Below are 22,175 nucleotides of genomic sequence, written 5' to 3'. Positions count from 1 at the left end.
ATTTCCAGGAAAGGCTATATTTGGATGTTCCAAGTATACAGTATTCTACTCACTAGACACCTTTCATTACTTTTCCTCTCAAGGACAATCATTTTGAATTATACCCTCCAATGAAACTTTAGTTATCCAAAAATAAACAGTTCAGCCCTATATCTTTATTCCTCTAAAATATATGGGGCAATTGACACTACTAATCAGCATAGGATAACCCATCTTCACTCTGGTTTAATATCATTCCAGTCAAAAGCAAAGAAATAGGATGAATTAATTAGCTTGTTATTGAAATGATGCACAAATGCCCCTTCCCATCTTTATAGATTTGTAGGACTCTGGACTCCAAACTTGAAACCTTTATTCAGAATGTTCCTTCTTCATTTCAATTGTTATAAAATGAATTTGAGAATGCAAACATAATCAGAGCAGTTATATTTGTAACTGTACTTGATATGTATTGCAAATAAGTCACACAGCCTTCATTTTTAATTTGAAATAAAGAATTACAAAGGCCCACAGGATAGCCTCATCCTCTTAAAACATTAAAAACAAGTTTTGCAAAGCCTCTGCCTTCCTCTCCCCAGTTCTGTGTCCTGGCTTTAGTAATGCACATTGCATTCCTAGATGTAGTGGGAATGTCTTTCATGCTACAAAGCATCCAGGAATCAGGAAGTACTACACACTGGTTGATTGGCTGTGGTTTTGACTTGTCCCCAGGGTATATTTAGTAACTTACCCACTTTGTAGTAAGCGGAAGTAATTGATTTTCTAAATGAATCTTCAGCACTTTAAAATGTACAGGATTTGCCCCCATGTTTTCAATACCTGTAAAGTACATGGATATGTTGATTTGGCTGTTAGAAAATTGAAAATGCCAGAATGCTTCCTTTGGATGGTATAAATATTCAGGTGTAGAGACTCAAATATTGTTTTTTACAGTCTTCTATTTGTTTGGCAGTTGTTTTTTGTTGTGTGTGTTTTTTTACTAGGATAATGAGACATCTGCAATAACAAAGTAATTCAGAGTTATAACAAGGATTTTAAATCACTGCTATCAGTTTTATTGTGGGAACCCAAATCAACTAAATTTTAAAGTGCTGTTTTTAATTTTTGAGTGCTCTTCAGAGAAGGTTGTTCGGAACTGAATTTAAGAGTTTTCTCATGCTTCATGGCCAATATAAAAATAAATATAGTGGTAAATGTGCATTGGTGTTTTATGGACTAAAAAATTGAAATAATGGCACAGCAATTTTATAACAAGGTTAGCATTAGGGGAATAAAGGGAAATTATATTGTTTGAATAATATATCATCTGTTGACCATAAGTTTTAAGAAACTAGAAAAGAACTGAAGAATTATAGAGTTTGAAGGCACTTATTATTGGGGATAGAAACAGGCAGAAGACAATCTGCTTTTAACAGTAGAATTTTTTTACAGCTAAGAAAAGCATTGCTACCTATACCATACTTCTTTTAGAATAAAGTTGTACTTAGAAGCAGCTAGGCACACACACACACGCACACACTGAGATTGAACTATACGTCCCTGACAAACAGAACATGAAACACACAATTCATCTCATCCAAAGCCCTTGTTTTATAGAAGAGGTAACTGAAGTCTGAAGAATGACATTTCTAAGATGTACCATTAGTTAACGGTGTAGATTCCAACTAGATCACAGACGTTCTGATTCCTAGTTATGTGCTCCTTGTACTATACAATGTTGTCATCTTTAGCTCACTTTATTGTGAGTGACTCTGGCCATTGTATCAATCTGTAAAAGAGCATTGATATAAACAATTTTAACATTTATAACAATAATAACAGGAATAGCAACTTTGACAACAGCTCCTATGCTGGAAACAGTATGGAGGTTCCTCAAAAAGTTAAAAATAGAACTGCCAAAAATAAAAATAAAAATAAAAATAAAAATAGAACTGCCAATGAACCACCAATAACACTTCTGGGTACATATCCAAAAGAATTGAAATCAAGATCTCAAAGAGATAGCTGCACTTCCACATTCATTGCAACATTATTCGCAATAGCCAAGGTAGAGAAACAACCCAAATTTCCATCAACAGACAAATGGATGAAGAAACTGTGGTATATACATACAACGGAATATTATTCAGCTTTAAAAGAGAAAACAAAATCCTGCCATTTGCAGCAACATGGGTGGACTGGGAGATATTATGCTAAGTGAAATGTCAGTCCCAGAAGGACAGATACATGATTCCGCATATATGAGGTATCTAAAATAGTCAAACTTTTGGAAACCGAGAATAGAATGGTGGTTGCCAGGGGAGAGAGGGAGGGAGAAATGGGGAGTTGTTCAACGGGTATAAAATGACAGTTATACAAGATGAATAAGTTCTACAGATCTGCTGTACAACAAGTACCTATAATTAACAGTACTGTATCGTGCACCTAAAAACTTGTTTAGAAGTCATCTCATGCCAAGAATTCTTACCATTAAAAAAAAATAATAAAAGCAAGAGGACAAAAGAGTCTTTTGAAGGTGACAGGTTTATTACCTTGATAGTGGTGATGGTATCATAATGTATACATATGTCCAAACTCATTAAAATATATACATTAAATATGTGCAATTTTTGGTATATTAAGTATACCTTGATATAGCTGAAAAAATATCCATGATAAGAAAATAAAACTTTATCTATTTTAAAATTTAATCTTTATAATAATTTTTTATTCATATACACATTTTATTGTTGATAAATCTTAGGCAAAGAAAGAGGGCTAGTAAGTTTTTCAAGGTCATGCAGCTAATAAGTAGTGCAGCAAAAACTTAAGTCTAATTCTGCCTGAATTGAAAACCTATACTCTTAACTCTTAAACTATAGGTAATATGATGTTGACCATAAGCAATGACTATGTGGTTGTGTGAGTACGTAAAGGGATAGTGAAATAATGCCGGGATGGAAAGAGGTATCTATTGAATAATAAAAATTGAGGATTAACTTTGCAACTAGAGGAACTGAGTAACTTTAGAAGAGATCAAGTCAAAACTTTCCTACCAATTTATTTTTGAAATACTGTTTAATATTTCCATTAGCCCAACTCAGGAAACACATCTCAGATAACAGCTTTGAGAAATACATACACAAAACAGCTTTTGACTACACGCTGATTTCCTTCTATCCCATCTCCAATGGATGAATGAATGAATGCATCCATCCATCCATCCATCCATCCATCAATGGAGTGTTTCAAGTGAGAAAATAATCTGCAAATGTTAGTTATCTTTATGTCTATTAAATGCCTAATTTTATAAATTATTTTTGAAAGCAGTTTGTCATTTGATTCTCAAAAGAATACTCTAAGGTAGAAATGCAGGTACTATTACCTAATAACTGTATATGAGAAACTGAGATTAAAAGAGCTCTCAGAACATCTAAAACTTGTCTGGCCAACTACCCCTCACAGCAAAAAAGCAGGAATATTTGAAACCCAGAATTCAGGGTAATGTACTGACTGACTCTGAAAAGCCAAAATTTCTGGTTTTGCTTATCACTGCATCCTTCACTTATCTAGACTAGAAGAGGGTCACAGGTTTAATTCTGTTGCTAAAGGTCTGGTACAGAAGGCACTGAATTTAGAATCAGAAGGCTTGGGTAAAGATATCTTGAAAGTGGAATTTAATTTTTTTTTTTAATCCCACTGCGTAAAACTCAGATTTATCTGTAGGTAATACTATAGTAAAGCAGATTCAATGCAATCTAAAGAAGAACTTTTATTAACAAGCAAAACTGTTGGAGTGGATTCCATCCCTTGGTGAATTTCTTATTCCCAAAGTATCCCTGCTTTATTTACAGGACCACTTAGTTGGATGTACAGCATTAGACGGGCCATTTGACTAGACATTATGATCTCTTTTAATATTGGGATGTTATATATATCTTTAAATGTTTTCTTATACTCAATCTAGAATTTCGGGGTGTTATTAGTGAGATTCCACAGCAACATTCTAGAATAAAATACAAAAATTTTTAAATTTAGGCTAAAATATAATATTTCAAGAAAAGTTAACAGGATTTTCAGGTTGACCTAGGTACTACTCTATATAGAGTATTAAAGCTTCACTACTGATATCATAGAGAGAAAGATATGAAAAGCTACCCTACTGTATATGGTTAGAAGGGATATTCTGATAAGTAGCTTAGGGGGTGCCAGGTGAGGCCTCATAGGGGAAACACGTAATGGATGGTCTTTTAACTGCCTTCTAATTGTTACTTCAAGTTATTATTCAAGCTATTAGTAGGCTTTTGTTTTACTCAAAACTGAATTAATGATACTGACAGAGCCTAAACTCAAAATATGTAAATTGAAATTTGGCAAAATTATAAGAAGAAATTTGCATATCTACTTTATAGTGCGATATTTTAATTAACTTATGTTAAAAATTGATAGATTCTGCATGAGAAACACCACTCGATTCAAAGTCGAATGAATGGGACAGAATATAGGGCATTCAGAAAGATTTCCATTTATAGTCAAAATATTGCATGTAAGAGAATGGTATGTCAGTCAAGATTTGACCAGAGAAACAGAATCAGTGGAGATGGGCTTCCCTGGTGGCGCAGTGGTTGAGAGTCTGCCTGCCAATGCAGGGGACACGGGTTTGAGTCCTGGTCTGGGAAGATCCCACATGCCGCGGAGCAACTGGGCCCGTGAGCCACAATTACTGAGCCTGTGCATCTGGAGCCCGTGCCCCGCAACAAGAGAGGCCGCGATAGTGAAAGGCCCGCGCACCGAGACGAAGAGTGGCCCCCACTTGCCGCAACTAGAGAGAGCCCTCGCACGAAACGAAGACCCAACACAACCAAAAATAAAAAATAAATTAAAAAAAAAATCCTTCCCTCTACTTTAAAAAAAAAAAAAATCAGTGGAGATATATACTAAGAGATTTATTGCAAGCAGTTGACTTAATTGACTATGATGGCTGGCTGGGCAATTCCGAAATCCACAGGGCAGGCCATCAGGAAAGATAGCTGGAACTCCCGAGCTGAGGCTGTGGTCTGCAGGTGAAATTTCTTCTTCAGGGAAGCCTCAGTCTGCTCTTCAGTCCCTTCACCTGACTGAATCCAGCCCACCCAGATTATCTAGGATAATATCCCTTATGTAAAAGCAACTGAATATGGACTTTAGTCATATCTACAAAATACCTTCCCAGCAACACTGAGTGTTTGATTGAATAACTGGGGACTTTACCTTAGCTAAGTTGACACATAAAACTGACCATCACAGAAAGTATTTCAAATCAGTCACTGGAGGTGGTACTGACATAATTGTCCGTCCATTTCAAAGAAAAATGAAGTTAAATTCCCCCTTACTGTAAAATAAAAGAGTATATTCTTGATGGACTGAAACTATTTGAGGTGAGACCACTATGAAAGTCATGAGCTGCAATGATTGCAATAATTAGGTAAACGTTTCTTCCTAGAGTTCTCTCCCTGTGAGATTTTGGTTTTTGGTTTTTGGGTTTTTTTAAAGATTTAATTTTACTTATTTTTGGCTGTGTTGGGTCTTCTTTGCTGCATGCGGGCTTTCTCTAGCTGCGGCGAGCAGGGGCTGCTCTTCGTTGCATTGTGCAGGCTTCTTCTTGAGGTGGCTTCTCTTGTTGCAGAGCATGGGCTCTAGGTGCACAGGCTTCAGTAGTTGTGGCACGTGGGCTCAGTAGTTGTCGCTCGTGGGCTCTAGAGCACAGGCTCAGTAGTTGTGGCGCACAGGCTTTGCTGCTCCACGGCATGTGGAATCTTCCCGGACCAGGGCTCAAACCTGTGTCCATTGTATTGGCAGGTGGATTCTTAACCACTGCGCCACCAGGGAAGTCCCTCCCTGTGAGTTTTTAATTTCCCGGAAAAGCCTCTGTAATCCCTCTGCCTCAGGAATCAACAACAGCACCTGTGAAGGGTGAAAAATGTTAACAAGTATCAGATCAATGCCGTGTTAACTAAGGGACAAGTCAAAGTGAGCACAGGCCTACTTAAGACACCACAAGGCTTTATGTTCAAAAGTATCCGTTCACCACCTTGCTGATGGTGTTGGATATTGTATTGTAGTCTAATATTTCCTTTGTGCTAAGACTTGCTTTAGTGGATCTTTCAACAGTTGTTCTGTGTTTGTGCCTTCCCTGTGTCAGGCATTGTAGTGGCTCTATGGATATACAATTAAAACACTGATGATAACAAGACAACAGCACCAAAACTATTCTCAGTCCATGCCTTCCAGTCTATTTTATAAAATTAGAAGCCTCTTAAGAGGACAGCATTTTGTGTGGGTGTATTTATCAAACTGTCTTCTCTAACAGTGCTAGTGTTTCGCCAAAAGCCTACTTTCGGTTTTAAGGTTCGTTGGATTCCCTGGCAAAATAACCACTCGTCTCACACAAATAAACAGCTTCAATCAAATCTTTAATAGAAGGTGATTTAACTTAATTTCAATATACAATCATTAGAAGCAATTATATCAATTTCAATATACAATTATTGGAAGGAAAGGAATAAGAATATTAACAAAGTATATAATAGAGCATACATCACCGAATTGGGCCAACACCTACTTCCAGATCCAAGCAGCAGCAGCTGGGAAGTCCTGAGTAACAGCAATCTGGAGCCCCAATTGGGGAAGGGTCCCAGGCAGTGCGGTCACCCCATGGGTGAGACTTCAAGTTGCAGTTCTGGGGGTTCCCGCTTATAATCCCAGGCTGCAAACTCATATCATCAGTATGCATGCAAAAATGCAGCTCTGGATTCACTTTAACAATGCTGTTGTTTTCACCATGGGGTGTCACAGGATTTTTCAGACCCCAGGGGACTGGCCGGGTCCCCAGGGCTCAAGAAATTCCAAGACCCACTCCCTCTCTTATCGTAAACGCCGTTTAATTTGCTAGCAGCAATTGTTAGGTGAGCAACCAGGCGCACAGTCCAGGTAGGGTCACAGGTTGGTCAGAGGCCAACTTCTGCCTCTGAAGCCTGAACAAGACAATTTTACTAGCTTCCCTAACAACTAGTTATTGAAGACAACTGCCCTTCGACATTAACAAGTCCATTCTAACCATCATGTAAAACACCATCTCCTATTAATAGTAAGTTAGAATTCTTCTCAGTACCAAGATTTACTCATCTTCCTATGTAAAAATATACAAGTACATAACTTTGTACTTGATAGAAGCATCATTTCTCTAATAGTTTTATTTATGACTTTTCCTTGGCTCCAAATGTTCATGGCATTTCAAATTAATGGAAAAAACAGAGGTGGTATTTTATTTTTTATCAGTGTTGTTCAACTCATTGAGGTTTAAGAACTTGTCAGTTTAAACTGAGTTCCTCAGTGTCTCAAAAAAGTCATATGGTCTTTTGACAAGCATCACGTGTTTTACAATAATTTGTCATGTTAATGAGCAACATTGAGATTCAGTTAAAAGGAAAATTGTTTACATTAAAAATTTACACATATCACACTCATGATACACAGGGCCTCTCTTGTCTACCTATATTCTCTGTGTACTGGAAAATCAGCTCTAAGGTCATCACTGTGTCCTATAATGTATGTCCAAATTATCATGGAGATAGACTTTCTTCATGCTCTAGTATGGAAGCTAATGCAAAACGAAGTATGTCTTGTGATGTTTTCGAAAGACAAAGACCTAGTTTTTCTGCTGAAGTACAGTGGCTTTGGAGTTTTCTTTCTTGGCCCAAAGGGAACATAATCACTGACCTTGAATGAATGATGGAGCATAAATTTTTAGATTGACTCTTCTTGATTTATAGGCAGGCCTCTTCTGAACTGTGAGGAAAAATGATCCTTGCTATTTTTGATTATCTCTTCATTGTTCATATTTTATATTCTGCCTCTGCCCTGAGGCTATTTTCAGGGTTACATTTTTGTAAACTGGAAAAAATAAATGGGAATATATGAAAAATAATTTGATTTCTTGCTGTAATCTTCCAACCCTTTTGGCTAAAATAATAATTACCACAACAATCACAAACAATGTAAAGCATGTCTACTATTGTTAACATTTTGCTAAAACTTTTAAAACCCACCAGAAATACTTGTTTTCAGTAAGTTTTTTCTTTTTTTTTTTCTTCTGGGGAAAATTCTTTCACAGGACTGGAGAAAGGAAGTCAGTACAGTTTCCAAGTGTCAGCGATGACAGTCAATGGCACTGGACCACCTTCCAACTGGTACACAGCAGAGACTCCAGAGAATGACCTAGATGGTAAGACCTTTCCACAATCACTGTCACTCTGATTTCTGTCTTCTTCGTTACTTCAGCTTCAAACGATACCTTAAAAAAATTGATAAACTTCAACATTGGGGATATTTATTCTTCTTAAATTTTTAGATGCAAAACAAAGCAAAAATGCTGAATGAATACAGAGTCTTCAGCAATGCCATATAAATATAAATCAATTATAGTCTTCATAACAAATTACTTTTTTTTCAAAATAATTTGAAATGATCTTTTTTGTATTTATTTTATTTTTGAATAATTGACCTTAACCATTTTCTTCACAGGAATGGCTACAATTTCTGATAATAGTCATAAAACATAATTACTTTACATAGCTTCTCTGGCTCTTTTATGGTGCTTCTGCAAAACAGCAATATGTATTTTTGACATGCTTATGATATGGTCATTAATATGTGACACTTATTTTTTTGTATAAAGGACAATCTGCCTTATTTGCTTGATTGATAGTTGTCTGAAATACTTGTGGATGAAATATTGAGATTCATATAAAAGCCACATGTCACTACATTAAATATAACAAAATCTTCAAAATTATCAGTTGAGAAATACTTCTTGAAATAAAAATCATCATGACTAAATACAAAAATACAATTCAAGAGAAAGGGTTAATGGAAGCAACAAAAAAAAGTGAATAATAAAAATAAACAGAAATATAAATAATATAAATAACAAAGCAAAAATATACCCTAGAGAATTAGAGTTACAAATGAGCAAAGTAGAAATTAATAAAAATGAAAGATACTTGAAAAGAGGTAAGTTATGATCAGTAAACTTAAAGCTAGGTGATTCAAACTGGGGCCAAGAAAAAAGTAACTGAAAGAATAAACACATGTGTATTGAAAATGTGATGACTCAAGATGGCTGCCTATATAACTGGCAATGGAATTCACTTACTTCTTCACTGATAGACCTGAAAATATTCAAGTTACTGGAAGGTGAAAATTCTGTATCTCTTTCTTTTCCTCTCCTTTTTCTCTCTCCCTCTCTTCTCTCCATCACCACTCCTCAAATCCGTCCTCCCTTTCTCTTCCTTAAACTCCTTCTTTTAATTTTCTTCCTCCTTGATCTTTCCCTTCTTCCCTTTCTAAAGAACACACTGCCATACATGATTTTAATATAGTCACAGATTTGGGTTTACAACATGATTATGGTGGCAGTAAAACAATCAACATACACTATTTCCACAGTAATGATCATCACTGCCATGTGATAGCACATTAATTCAAAGAAAATTTATAGAAAATTTGCTAAACATCAGGCATTGTGCTTAGCTCTGAGGATATACTAATAAATAGGAAAGACATGATTTTTTTCCTTGTGGAGCTTAGAAAGACAAACATTCTAAGTGAAGTCATAGGAAATTACCATTGTTATAATACAAACCTGGTTGAATATTGGCCATATCCTATGGTTCAACATAGGATGGATGGCTAAATAGAAAGATAGGAAGATAGATAGAACGGCAAACAGACAGACATAGAGAAGATTTACATCTAAATGAAACCTGAAGGATGAACAAGAATTAGCTATGCAAAAACATACATTAAAAATTGAGGAGGAGAAGTAGAGGGCAAGGTAAATGCATGTTTGAGGTCAAGATAGATCATGGTGCTGCTAGGGACCTGAAATAAAGACCATCAAGGCTGAAACACAGAGATGGCATGCAGTTACTTTTGCAAGACAGGCATGTTCTAAATCTGGCAAGACCAGATTAAGGATTTTGAACTTTGTCCTAAGAATCTCATTAAAGCCATAACCTGCTTTATCCTAAGCAAGTCATGAAATAATTTTTTAAAATACTGACAATTATGTTTGCATTTTGAAGAGACTAGTCTGGCTAAAGCAGAAAAAATGTTTTAGAAGTAGGCAGACATGAGACAACTCAGTTAGGACAACCCTAAAGTAAACCCTAAAGTAAAGTAACTTGGGACTTAGAAAATGTTATTTAACTTGTCTTAGATAAGGTAAATCGAGAAGAGGAGCTACACAAATTCACACTTTGCAAAACATACACCCTTCATTAATAGGTTAGGGAACTTGAATTCATGTAGTCTTTATTCAACATGTAATTTTTCTTGAAAAATTTTATATATCAGGCATTATTTTAGGTACCAGGGGCAAAGCAATAAACAAAGTCCCTACTCTCAAAGAGTATACATTTTATTGAGGTAGAGATAGATAGTGATAAATTATCTGAAGAAAATAAAGTGTGGTAGAAGGAATAACAAATAATTAGGGAGTACTCTTTTATATAGGGAGTTGAGAAGATTTCTCAGATTAGGCAAAATATGAGCACAGACTTTGAGAAAGTGAGGGAGACAGCCATGCAAATACGTCAGACAAGAGCCCTTGGTTCAGAAGGAATAGCAAGAAGAGACATCCAGAGATTAAAGCCCAGTTGGTGGTTGAAGTATGACAAGGAGGCCAGGATAGCTGGGCCTAAAGTCATGAGGACATGATCTGTCTTATTTAAACAATAAAAGGATGGTTAGGATATGCTGTAGGAATACTTCATTTTTCTATTTTACTTGAGAAATAACTTTTAAAGTTTATATACTTGTGTTTTATACTCTCATCTATCCATGTGGAGTGTATATTGTTATCCTTACTTTTAAAGAACAGTAACTTAAGCTAAGAAAATTAAACCAACTTGATTTAGTCACTCATCTTGTAACTGTGGAGCTGATACTTAAGACCGGGTTGGGTGAGTCAATGCCCAATACAGGTTATCAAAGCAAAGTCCCCACGAATCCTCTAGAACTGACCCAATGACAGTAAAAATACAGTGATTCAAGGCAAAATATTCTAAGAAATGAGATCATATCATTTACCCAAACTTAAGGGACTATATCTCTTACCGGAAGGAGTGAAAATAAATGGAGTGGAGGTGCTGAAGGTCCTATAAAATATCCAGGATGAATGGGATGCTCCACTTGACTTACATGTTCTTTCTCCTCACTCTGAATGACTCACATTGTAAGTAGAACCAAAATGTAAAATCACAGCTCCTGGGATGGCACAAAACTTCCACTTAACTGCATTCTTTTCATATCTATGTGATCTAAGTAGAATCCATTTCATACTTCTATTCTAATCAAGAACCTCTATGCCGAGCTCATGAATAGTGTCTTAATAAATGCTGTTTCACTGGATGTTTGAACTATACCATGTTTTTAGCTTAATAATATCTCTCTTCTGCATGAAACATCCCTCCTGACTTTTTTCCTTATTTGAGTATTGATTAAGCAGTTATGATGTGCCAAGTTAACAAGGAGTACAAATGTGAAAAACGAACAGCTCTCTTGAGGCACTAACAGATAATGGCTGCACTGATTGAACAGGCATCATGAAAACAAATAGTACTTAAACTAGAAACTTCAGGGAAAGGGGACTGATGGCTAGGATTACAGGGAAGGGTGTGTAGGACAGCATAGTAGACACTCTTCAAAGTGAATACCTTAAGAAAAATCATTTCTACCACTATTAGTTCAGAATTCATCCTTCCTCATCCAAATGGTACTCCTTTAGCAGCTGGTTAACACATTTCAAATAATGCCTCTTCTCTCATTCTTCCACTTCTTCATTTGGATTATAATTGTTTACACAGTTCTTGTCCTAGTTCATAAGATGCACATTAGCAATCTGACAAAAGGTAAATGAAAAATTAATAGAAGAAACCTAGTACAGTTCATACTTCTTGCACATAATGCACATAGTTTATGATTTAAGATAGTATACCTTTAAAACATAATGGAAACTAATAACCATTTCAGGGTATTTAACTATAGGAGTGTGGGACAGATGTGTTTCACTTGCTTTGTAAAACACTGATTTTACTCACTGTACTAAATTAATAGGACCAGACATATTTGATCCTAAGGCTTTCTCAATTTCTAGACCCATGATCTCTTTTCACTGAGCAACTCCCTGAAACTGATTTCAATTCCTCTTCCTTCCTCCTGTTTTTTTTTTTCTTTTGACTACATCATTCAAATAGTAGAAAGTATAACCCTTGATACGAATTAATATTCGGATGAATGGACAAGCTCAGAAGTGGTCACTAGTAGCGCCAAGAGAATACTCAGCCTAATGGCTTGCTCTCTTTCTATATGGAAATATAGAAATAATATAGAATATAGAATCTATATAGAATCTATAGAATAAATATATACATATATTTAAGCTATGGAAGCTTTCTTTAAATATTCATATCATTTTAACTTATTCAAGTAAATGTTTAAATTATAAAATGAGATTTAGATGACTTCTACCAGAGCTTTCATGGCTAAGCATTCCAAAGTCAGATTTCCATATAGAATGGCTTTGATTTCCTTTAAGTTTTTGGATAAGGAGGAAGCAATCCTTTTGAAAACCACTTGAAAAGGGAGGCATTCTTTGCTGTAGCCAGAGAAATCTACATTGGAAGGGAACCCCAGTGTTGGCCCTTCTAGGTGCATCGTGTTGCATAACTTTCTCCCTTTGCCTTTAAGTCACCTTGTGAACTCAGAAGGTGTGATCTGCTCATTAGGGTGGTAACTTTGAGCCTTGCAAGTCAGCTAAGCAGAAGCAGCGGTTTGTACAGATAGCTGAAAGCAATGAAAGCAATTCCCTCTCCTTCTGTGACTTCTGTAGTTTCTCTTGTCTTCTCTGTTTGACTTAAGCAGTGTGAAGCTCTACAGTAACTTGGAGAAATACTCCAATTCCTTATGGATTACCCTTTTAATTAGGATGTTTTGTTAAAGTAATTATAGAGGCAAACCTCACTGTTTGTTCAGGGTTCCCTGAAAGCATGTTTGCTATTACTAACAGCTGGGAAGTTTTAAAATATTTATTTTGTGCCTCAAAATTTCAGCTTAAAAAACCAAAATCATTAGAATTCCCCAAAGTTCTTATGTAAGTGTCTTGCATAAGGATATGAAGGAATTTATGATGAAGTTCGGCAAGGCATCCTCCAGGAAATTGAGGTTGGACATCCATTTGTGCTGCTTAAAAAAAAAAAAAATCAAAGTGAACGGGTAGAAATTGTTATACAAATCAATAATGATATAATTTAAAATTAAACCTCTACCCTAAAATGGAGGAGCTTGGCTAGCAAAAATCAGCAATGCAGAGACTCCTGAAAATACGAGAGTGATGTAAGCAAAAACTGTGAATCTAAGAACAGGTTCTAATTTCCTGACCCCCGGAAATAGATAATTAGCCCTATTAGCCTGTTCGATAATGGTAAAGTGGAATTACTGCAAATTCATTTCATTTGAGAAGTGAACCACAAAAAAACTTCTGCCTTTTGGAATCTGCATGATATGTGATACTCGCTGGGCATATGGCTTTGAGAAGGAACACATTAAAATTTATTTTAAGAATAATGGTAAAATCTAAGATGATGACTCCACTCAGAAAGAAGAAACATTGCATATTAAAAATGTCATATTGATTAAAAAAATAGACTCTGACAAGCGGGAAATCTCTAGGCAGAAGAAGGAGAAATGAGAAAAATAAGTTTTTGACTAACTGAAAGAAATTGAAGAATAGAAAAAGAAAGGAAGAAGGAGAGAAGGAAGGAAGGAAGGAGAAAAGAATACATGGAAGAGCTGTGGTAGGCTGAATAATGGCCCCCCAAAATGTCCACGTCCTAATCCCTGGGATCTGTGAGTGAGAGACTATGCAGATGTGATTAAATTAAGGTTTGTGAGATAGGTGATTATCCTGGATTATCTAGGTGGATCCAGTGTATTCAAAAGTGTTCTTAGAAGAGGGAGGTAGGAAGCTCAGAATGACAGGAGGTGTGACAGCAGAAGCAGGTTGGAGTGACGTGGGGCATTAGCCAAGGAAGTTGGAAAAAAACAAGGAAACACATGGTCCCTTAGAGCTTCAAGAAAGAGTTAGGCACTGCTGATACCTTGATTTTAGCTCACTGAAACATATATTGGAGTTCTGACCTCCAGAAATGTAACATAATAAATTTATGCTGTTTTAAGCCACTAAGCTTGTGGTAATTTAATACACCAAGTATAGTAGCAATAGGAAACTAATACAACTGCCAGAAGAAAAAAAAATGTTTGGTTGTGTCATTTCAATCATTGACAAAGATTAAGTATAATTGTACCAAAAAAAATTTGTATAAAATAAGATAAACCAGTTTGTGTTTTCTTTTGCTTTCATATTAACATCATTTGAGGCCAGAAGGTATGAGAAAAATGAGCAGTAAACTTGAAATAGAAAGTAGGACAAGAAAAGGGAAAAATAATATTACAGAAATGAGAGGCTTAAAAATCTGGAACTCCACACACTCTGAACATTTAGCAAAAGTTTTCTTTGAGCAAGAATCAGAGATAAACAGCATGTTCTCTGATGACAGACTTACCTAATAGATATCTAAAAACATAAGCTAAAGCCCTAAATTGTCTATGATTTGATGGAAGATAAACACCCTGTCAAATTGTATATCCAGTCAAGATTTGCTTTTGTAAAAACATTTAAAAATATGTATTTTCTAAATCTCTAGAGAAATAAAAATAAATAAAACTTTACATATCAAAATAAAGAAAAGTAATTAGAAAGGAAAAAATCAAAAATACTTCTAGATGAGAGAAATTCTAAAATTGAACAAAAATGAATTTACCTCTTTTTTTAAAAGAAAGACTTTTAGATTTGTTAAAAACAAAGTTAAATTGTATACTTTTAAGACAAAGGAAAAATATTAAACATGAAAATTGGGCAAAGAATTATCAGGCTAACAAATTGACAGGATTCCCGGGAGGTGATAAAAATACATGCATACATATATTCATAAATACATATGTGAAATTGGTGAATAATTTTATATTGATAACTACCAATATTCAAGTCATGAAACTTCAAATCTGAAACGTGCAACACTTAACAATCAAAGTATGTAAACAAGATGTTTTCCAAAAAATTCAAAAAGCCAATCCAGATTTGAGAAATTATTTAAATACTTAGAACAAAATAACAACTTTGAACATGAAAAGTATATAGTCACTGAAATGAAATGTCACTGAATGTGTTAAATAATACTTTAAACATAACTGAAGACAAAATTAACACACAGTGATAGAAAAAAAAAGAAAATTTTAAAGACATAAAACATGGAATGAGAAAATTTAGCATGCATCAGTCATAATCCCAAAAGAAAATAAAGAATGGAGGAGGAATAATTTTTGAAGGGATAAGAAGTGAGAATTTTCCAGAATTGATGAAATACATGGATTATCAGACTCAGGAATTATGCTTTAGCTTTGATACATTGATAAAGACAAAAGATACAAAAAAAAAAAAAGACCAAAAGAAGAGCCAGAAATGCCCCAGAGAGAGATTACTTATTCAGGAACTACAATTATATTGATGAAGTATTCCCAATAGTAACAAACCAGAAAACAATGAAATATCTGCAAGGTGCTGATAAAAAATTACCATCATCCCCAAATTGTATATACAACTAAATAATTATTCAAGGAAAGGAGAGACATAAACACCTTTCACATAAGAAAACAGAATTTATCACCACCATCTTTTTTGTAAAGGGTGTACTTTGTAAAGAAAGATAGAAAGAAAATCACCAGAAGGATGATTAGAGAAAGTGATAAGCAAAATAATATAATATATGAGTATATCTGAACAAATTATGACTTTATAAGACAAAAAGTATAGTATTTTGGAGAGTTTTAAAAAGTTGACAAAAATGAGGTGGTAAAGGAGAGGAGATCATGAAGATTAAACAGTTTTGAGATTTTTCTTTAATGTTGTTCTTGTGAAAAGTAAAGATATAATTAACTCTAGATTCCAAGTTATATGTGATCTCAAAATTGAAAATATTACAACTAGAAGGACATAGAGTGTATAATTTCTTACTCAGTAGAGGAGAAAAAAGTAATGGTGTGGGGGGATCTTTAACCCATTCAAATAAAATCATAAAGAAGAAAACTAATAATTTGTTATGGGTAAGTAGGAAATTATAAGTGCATAATAAAATGATATAAAAGATCCTCATATAATAATAACAATAAATATAAATGGATTCAACTCACCAGTTAAAGGATAGATTATTAAATGGGATTTTTAAAACATCAAGATCTATGATATTTATAATCAACACACATAAAATATGAAGATATGAAAAAATTGGAAGTAAAGGGATGGGGTAAAAATACTAATCATTCTAACAGAAAGGAAACGTAGGTTAATCTTTGGTAACTTTCTAAAGGCCAAAAACATCTTTTGGGATAGAGGGTTACTACTCAATGATAAAAGGATTTATTTATAGAAATATGTAAATTGTTAAAGAAATATGTAATAGTTTTGAAGATATGGCTTTTATAATACATACGTTTGTACTATTTAAGCAAATCTTGACAGATCTTTATCGACAAATTTAGAAACCCACCATAACATTTGAATACTCTTTTGTTACAGAAGCAGTAAATATGTAGTATTACAGGTAGAAAATGTAGACAACAAACCAACACAAGCCACACCACCCAAAGATTATCAGATTATCACTGAACACCCTAATACATATCCTTTAATTTCTGTCTTTATACATATATACGAATACATACATTCATACATATGTACACAAAACATTTATATATTATAATGAAACACTGCATATTGTTTTTATATCCCATAAATCTCTTAATCTAACACAATCCCTTTTTCTTACTCGGACTTACTTAAAACACTGTGCTTTTTTCCTCTACTTTCAACAATCCTAATGTTTCTTTTTGTCTAATTATTTCTTCTGGTATTATTTAACTTGTTCCTCTATTTTCTGTATTTTTGTAAACTGGAAGTTACATATAAAGACCAATGTTATATTCAGAGATTTTAACACATCTCTCTGAGAATTGTAAGAAAAAGGACGGAAGAGAGAGCCTCATCCACCAGAGGGCAGACAGCAGAAACAAGAAGAACTACAATCCTGCAGCCTGGGGAACAAAAACCACATTCACAGAAAGACAAGATGAAAAGGCAGAGGGCTATGTACCAGATGAAGCAACAAGAAACACCCCCATAAAAACAACTAAATGCAGCGGAGATAGGCAACCTTCCAGAAAAAGAATTCAGAATAACGATGGTGAAGATGATCCAGGACCTTGGAAAAACAATGAAGGCAAAGGTCAAGAAGATGCAAGAAATGTTTAACAAAGACCTAGAAGAATTAAAGAACAAACAAACAGAGATCAACAATACAATAACTGAAATCAAAACTACACTAGAAGGAATCAATAGCAGCATAACTGAGGCAGAAGAATGGATAAGTGACCTGGAAGACAGAATGGTGGAATTCACTGCTGTGGAACAGAATAAAGAAAAAAGAATGAAAAGAAATGAAGACAGCCTAAGAGACCTCTGGGACAACATTAAATGCAACAACATTCGCATTATAGGGGTCTCAGAAGGAGAAGACAGAGAGAAAGGACACTAGAAAATATTTGAAGAGATCACAGTCAAAAACTTCCCTAACATGGGAAAGGAAGTAGCCACCCAAGTCCAGGAAGCACAGCAGGTCCCATACAGGATAAACCCAAGGAGAAACATGCCAAGACATAGTAATCAAATTGGCAAAAATTAAAGACAAAGAAAAATTATTGAAAGCAGCAAGGGAAAAACGACAAATAACATACAAGGGAACTCCCATAAGGTTAACAGCTGATTTCTCAGCAGAAACTGTACAAGCCAGAGAGAGTGACATGATATACTTAAAGTGATGAAAGGGAAGAACCTACAACCAAGATTACTCTACCTGGCAAGGATCTCATTCAGATTTGATGGAGAAATCAAAAGCTTTACAGACAAGCAAAAGCTAAGAGAATTCAGCACCACCAAACCAGCTCTACAACAAATGCTAAAGGAACTTCTCTAAGTGGGAAACACATGAGAAGAAAAGGACATACAAAAACAAACCCAAAACAATTAAGAAAATGGTCATAGGAACATACATATCGATAATTACCTTAAACGTGAATGGATAAAATGCTCCAACCAAAAGACACAGGCTTGCTGAACGGACACAAAAACAAGACCCATATATATACTGTCTACGAGAGACCCACTGCAGACCTACGGACACATACAGACTGAAAGTGAGGGGATGGAAAAAGATATTCCATGCAAACGGAAATCAAAAGAAAGCTGGAGTAGCAATATTCATATCAGATAAAATAGACTTTAAAATAAATAATGTTACAAGAGACAAGGAAGGACACTGCATAATGATCAAGGGATCAATCTAAGAAGAACATATAACAATTATAAATATATATGCACCCAACATAGGAACACCTCAATATGTAAGGCAACTGCTAACAGCTATAAAAGAGGAAATCGACAGTAACACAATAATAGTGGGGGACTTTAACGCCTCACTTACACTGATGGACAGATCATCCAAAATGAAAATAAACAAGGAAACAGAATCTTAAATGACACAATAGACCAGATAGATTTAAGTGATATTTATAGGACAATACACCCCAAAACAGCAGATTACACTTTCTTCTCAAGTGTGCGTGGAACATTCTCCAGGATAGATCACATCTTGGGTCACAAAACAAGCCTCAGTAAATTTAAGAAAATTGAAATCATATCAAGCATCTTTTCTGACCACAACAGTATGAGATTAGAAATAAATTACAGGGAAAAAAACGTAAAGAACACAAACACATGGAGGGTAAACAATACATTACTAAATAACCAAGAGATCACTGAAGAAATCAAAGAGGAAATCAAAAAATACCTAGAGACAAATGACAATGAAACCACGATGATCCAAAACCTATGGGATGCAGCAGAAGCAGTTCTAAGAGGGAAGTTTATAGCTATACAGGCCTACCTCAAGAAACAAGAAAAATCTCAAAGAAACAATCTAACCTTACACCTAAAGGGACTAGAGAAAGGAGAACAAACAAAACCCAAAGTTAGCAGAAGGAAAGAAATCATAAAGATCAGAGCAGAAATAAATGAAATAGAAACACAGAAAACAATAGCAAAGATCAATAAAACTAAAAGCTGGTTCTTTGAGAAGATAAACAAAATTGATAAACCATTAGGCAGACTCATCAAGAAAAAGAGGGAGAGGACTCAAATCAATAAAACTAGAAATGAAAATGAAGAAGTTACAACAGACACCACAGAAATACAAAGCATCCTAAGAGACTACTACAAGCAACTCTATGCCAATAAAATGGACAACCTGGAAGAAATGGACAAATTCTTAGAAAGGTATAACCTTCCAAGACTGAACCAGGAAGAAACAGAAAATATGAACAGACCAATCACAAGTAATGAAATTGAAACTGTGATTAAAAATCTTCCAACAAACAAAAGTCCAGCACCAGATGGCTTCACTGGTGAATTCTATGAAACATTTAGAGAAGAGCTAACACCCATCCTTCTCAAACTCTTCCAAAAAACTGCAGAGGAAGGAAGACTCCCAAACTCATTCTATGAGGCCACCATCACCCTGATACCAAAATCAGACAAAGACTACAAAAAAAGAAAATTACAGACCAATATCACTGATGAATATAGATGCAAAAATCCTCAACAAAATACAAGCAAACAGAATCCAACAACACATTAAAAGGATCATACACCATGATCAGGTGGGATTTATCCCAGGGATGCAAGGATTCTTCAATATATGCAAATCAATCAATGTGTGATACACCATATTAAAAAATTGAAGAAGAAAAACCATATGATCATCTCAATAGATGCAGAAAAAGCTTTTGAAAAAATTCAACACCAATTTATGATAAAAACTCTCCAGAAAGTGGGCATAGAGGGAATTTTCCTCAGCATAATAAAGGCCATATATGACAAACCCACAGCAAACATCATTCTCAATGGTGAAAAACTGAAAGCATTTCCTCTAAGATCAGGAACGAGACAAGGATGTCCACTCTCACCACTATTATTCAACATAGTTCTGGAAGTCCTAGCTACGGCAATCAGAGAAGAAAAAGAAAGAAAAGGAATACAAATTGGAAAAGAAGAAGTAAAACTGTCACTGTTTGCAGATGACATGATACTATACATAGAGAATCCTAAAAATGCCACCAGAAGACTACTAGAAATAATCAATGAATTTGGTAAAGTTGCAGAATACAAAATTAATGCACAGAAATCTCTTGCATTCCTATACACTAATGATGAAAAATCTGAAAGTGAAATTAAGGAAACACTGCCATTTACCATTGCAACAAAAGAATAAAATACCTAGGAATAAACCTACCTAGGGAGACAAAAGACCTGTATGCAGAAAACTTTTAATAAAACACTGATGAATGAAATTAAAGATGATACCAACAGATGGAGAGATATACCATGTTCTTGGATTGGAAGAATCAATATTGTGAAAATGACTATACTACCCAAAGCAATCCACAGATTCAGTGCAATCCTTACCAAATTACCAATGGCATTTTTTATGGAATTAGAACAAAAAATCTTAAAATTTGTATGGAGACACAAAAGACCCTGAATAGCCAAAGCAGTCTTGAGGGAAAAAAACGGAGCTGGAGGAATCAGACTCCCTGACTTCAGACTATAGTACAAAGCTACAGTAATCAAGACAGTATGGTACTGGCACTAAAACAGAAACAGAGATCAATGGAAAAAGATAAAAAGCCCAGAGGTAAACCCATGCACCTATGGTCAAGTAATCTATGACAAAGGAGGCAAGGATATACAATGGAGAAAAGACAGTCTCTTCAGTAAGTGGTGCTGGGAAAACCGGACAGCTACATGTAAAAGAATGAAATTAGAACACTCCCTAACACCATACACAAAAATAAACTCAAAATGGATTCGAGACTTAAATGTAAGCCCGGACACTATAAAACTCTTTGAGGAAAACACAGGAAGAACACTCTTTGACATCAATCACAGCAAGATCTTTTTTGATCCACCTCCTAGAATAATGGAAATAAAAACTAAAATAAACAAATGGGACCTAATGAAACTTCAAAACTTTTGCACAGCAAAGGAAACCATAAACAAGATGAAAAGACAACCCTCAGAATGGGAGAAAATATTTGCAAACAAATCAATGGACAAAGGATTAATCTCCAAAATATATAAACAGCTCATGCAGCTCAATTTAAAGAAACAAAAAACCCAATCCAAAAATGGGCAGAAGACCTAAATAGACATTTCTACAAAGACATACAGATGCCCAAGAAGCACATGAAAAGCTGCTCAACATCACTAATTATTAGAGAAATGCAAATCAAAACTACAATGAGGTATCACCTGACACCAGTTAGAATGGGCATCATCAGAAAATCTAAAAACAACAAATGCTGGAGAGGGTGTGGAGAAAAGGGAACCCTCTTGCACTGTTGGTGGGAATGTAAATTGATACAGCCACTATGGAGAACAGTATGGAAGTTCTTTAAAAAACTAAAAATAGAATTACCATATGACCCAGCAATCCCGCTACTGGGCATATACCCAGAGAGAACCATAATTCAGAAAGAGACATGCACCACAATGTTCATTGCAGCACTATTTACAATAGCCAGGTCATGGAAGCAACCTAAATGCCCATCGACAGATGAATGGATAAAGAAGATATGGTACGTATATACAATGGAATATTACTCAGCCATAAAAAGGAATGAAATTGGGTCATTTGTTGAGACGTGGATGGAACTAGAGACTGTCACACAGAGTGAAGTAAGTCAGAACGAGAAAAACAAATATTGTATATTAATGCATGTACGTGGAACCTAGAAAAATGGTACAGATGAACCAGTTTGCAGGCCAGAAGTTGAGACACAGATGTAGAGAACAAACGTATGGACACCAAGGGGGGGAAAACCACGGTGGGGTGGGGATGGTGGTGTGCTGAATTGGGCGATTGGGATTG

General features: G+C 35.1%; 1 protein-coding gene across 1 annotated transcript in view; it reads left to right on the top strand.

The window, feature by feature from the left end:
* DCC (DCC netrin 1 receptor) overlaps nt 1-22,175 on the top strand; it is a 1,180,955-nt gene that overhangs the window by 945,279 nt on the left and 213,501 nt on the right. The window contains exon 14 of the mRNA XM_082416529.1: nt 8,132-8,242. Within this exon, the coding sequence (XP_082272655.1) occupies nt 8,132-8,242 (111 nt within the window). The remainder of the gene's footprint in view (nt 1-8,131; nt 8,243-22,175) is intronic.

Source organism: Balaenoptera physalus (assembly GCF_965194825.1).
Source record: "Balaenoptera physalus genome assembly, chromosome: 12".
Classification (NCBI taxonomy): Eukaryota; Metazoa; Chordata; class Mammalia; order Artiodactyla; family Balaenopteridae; genus Balaenoptera; species Balaenoptera physalus.
This window is presented reverse-complemented; position numbering and strand designations above follow the sequence as displayed.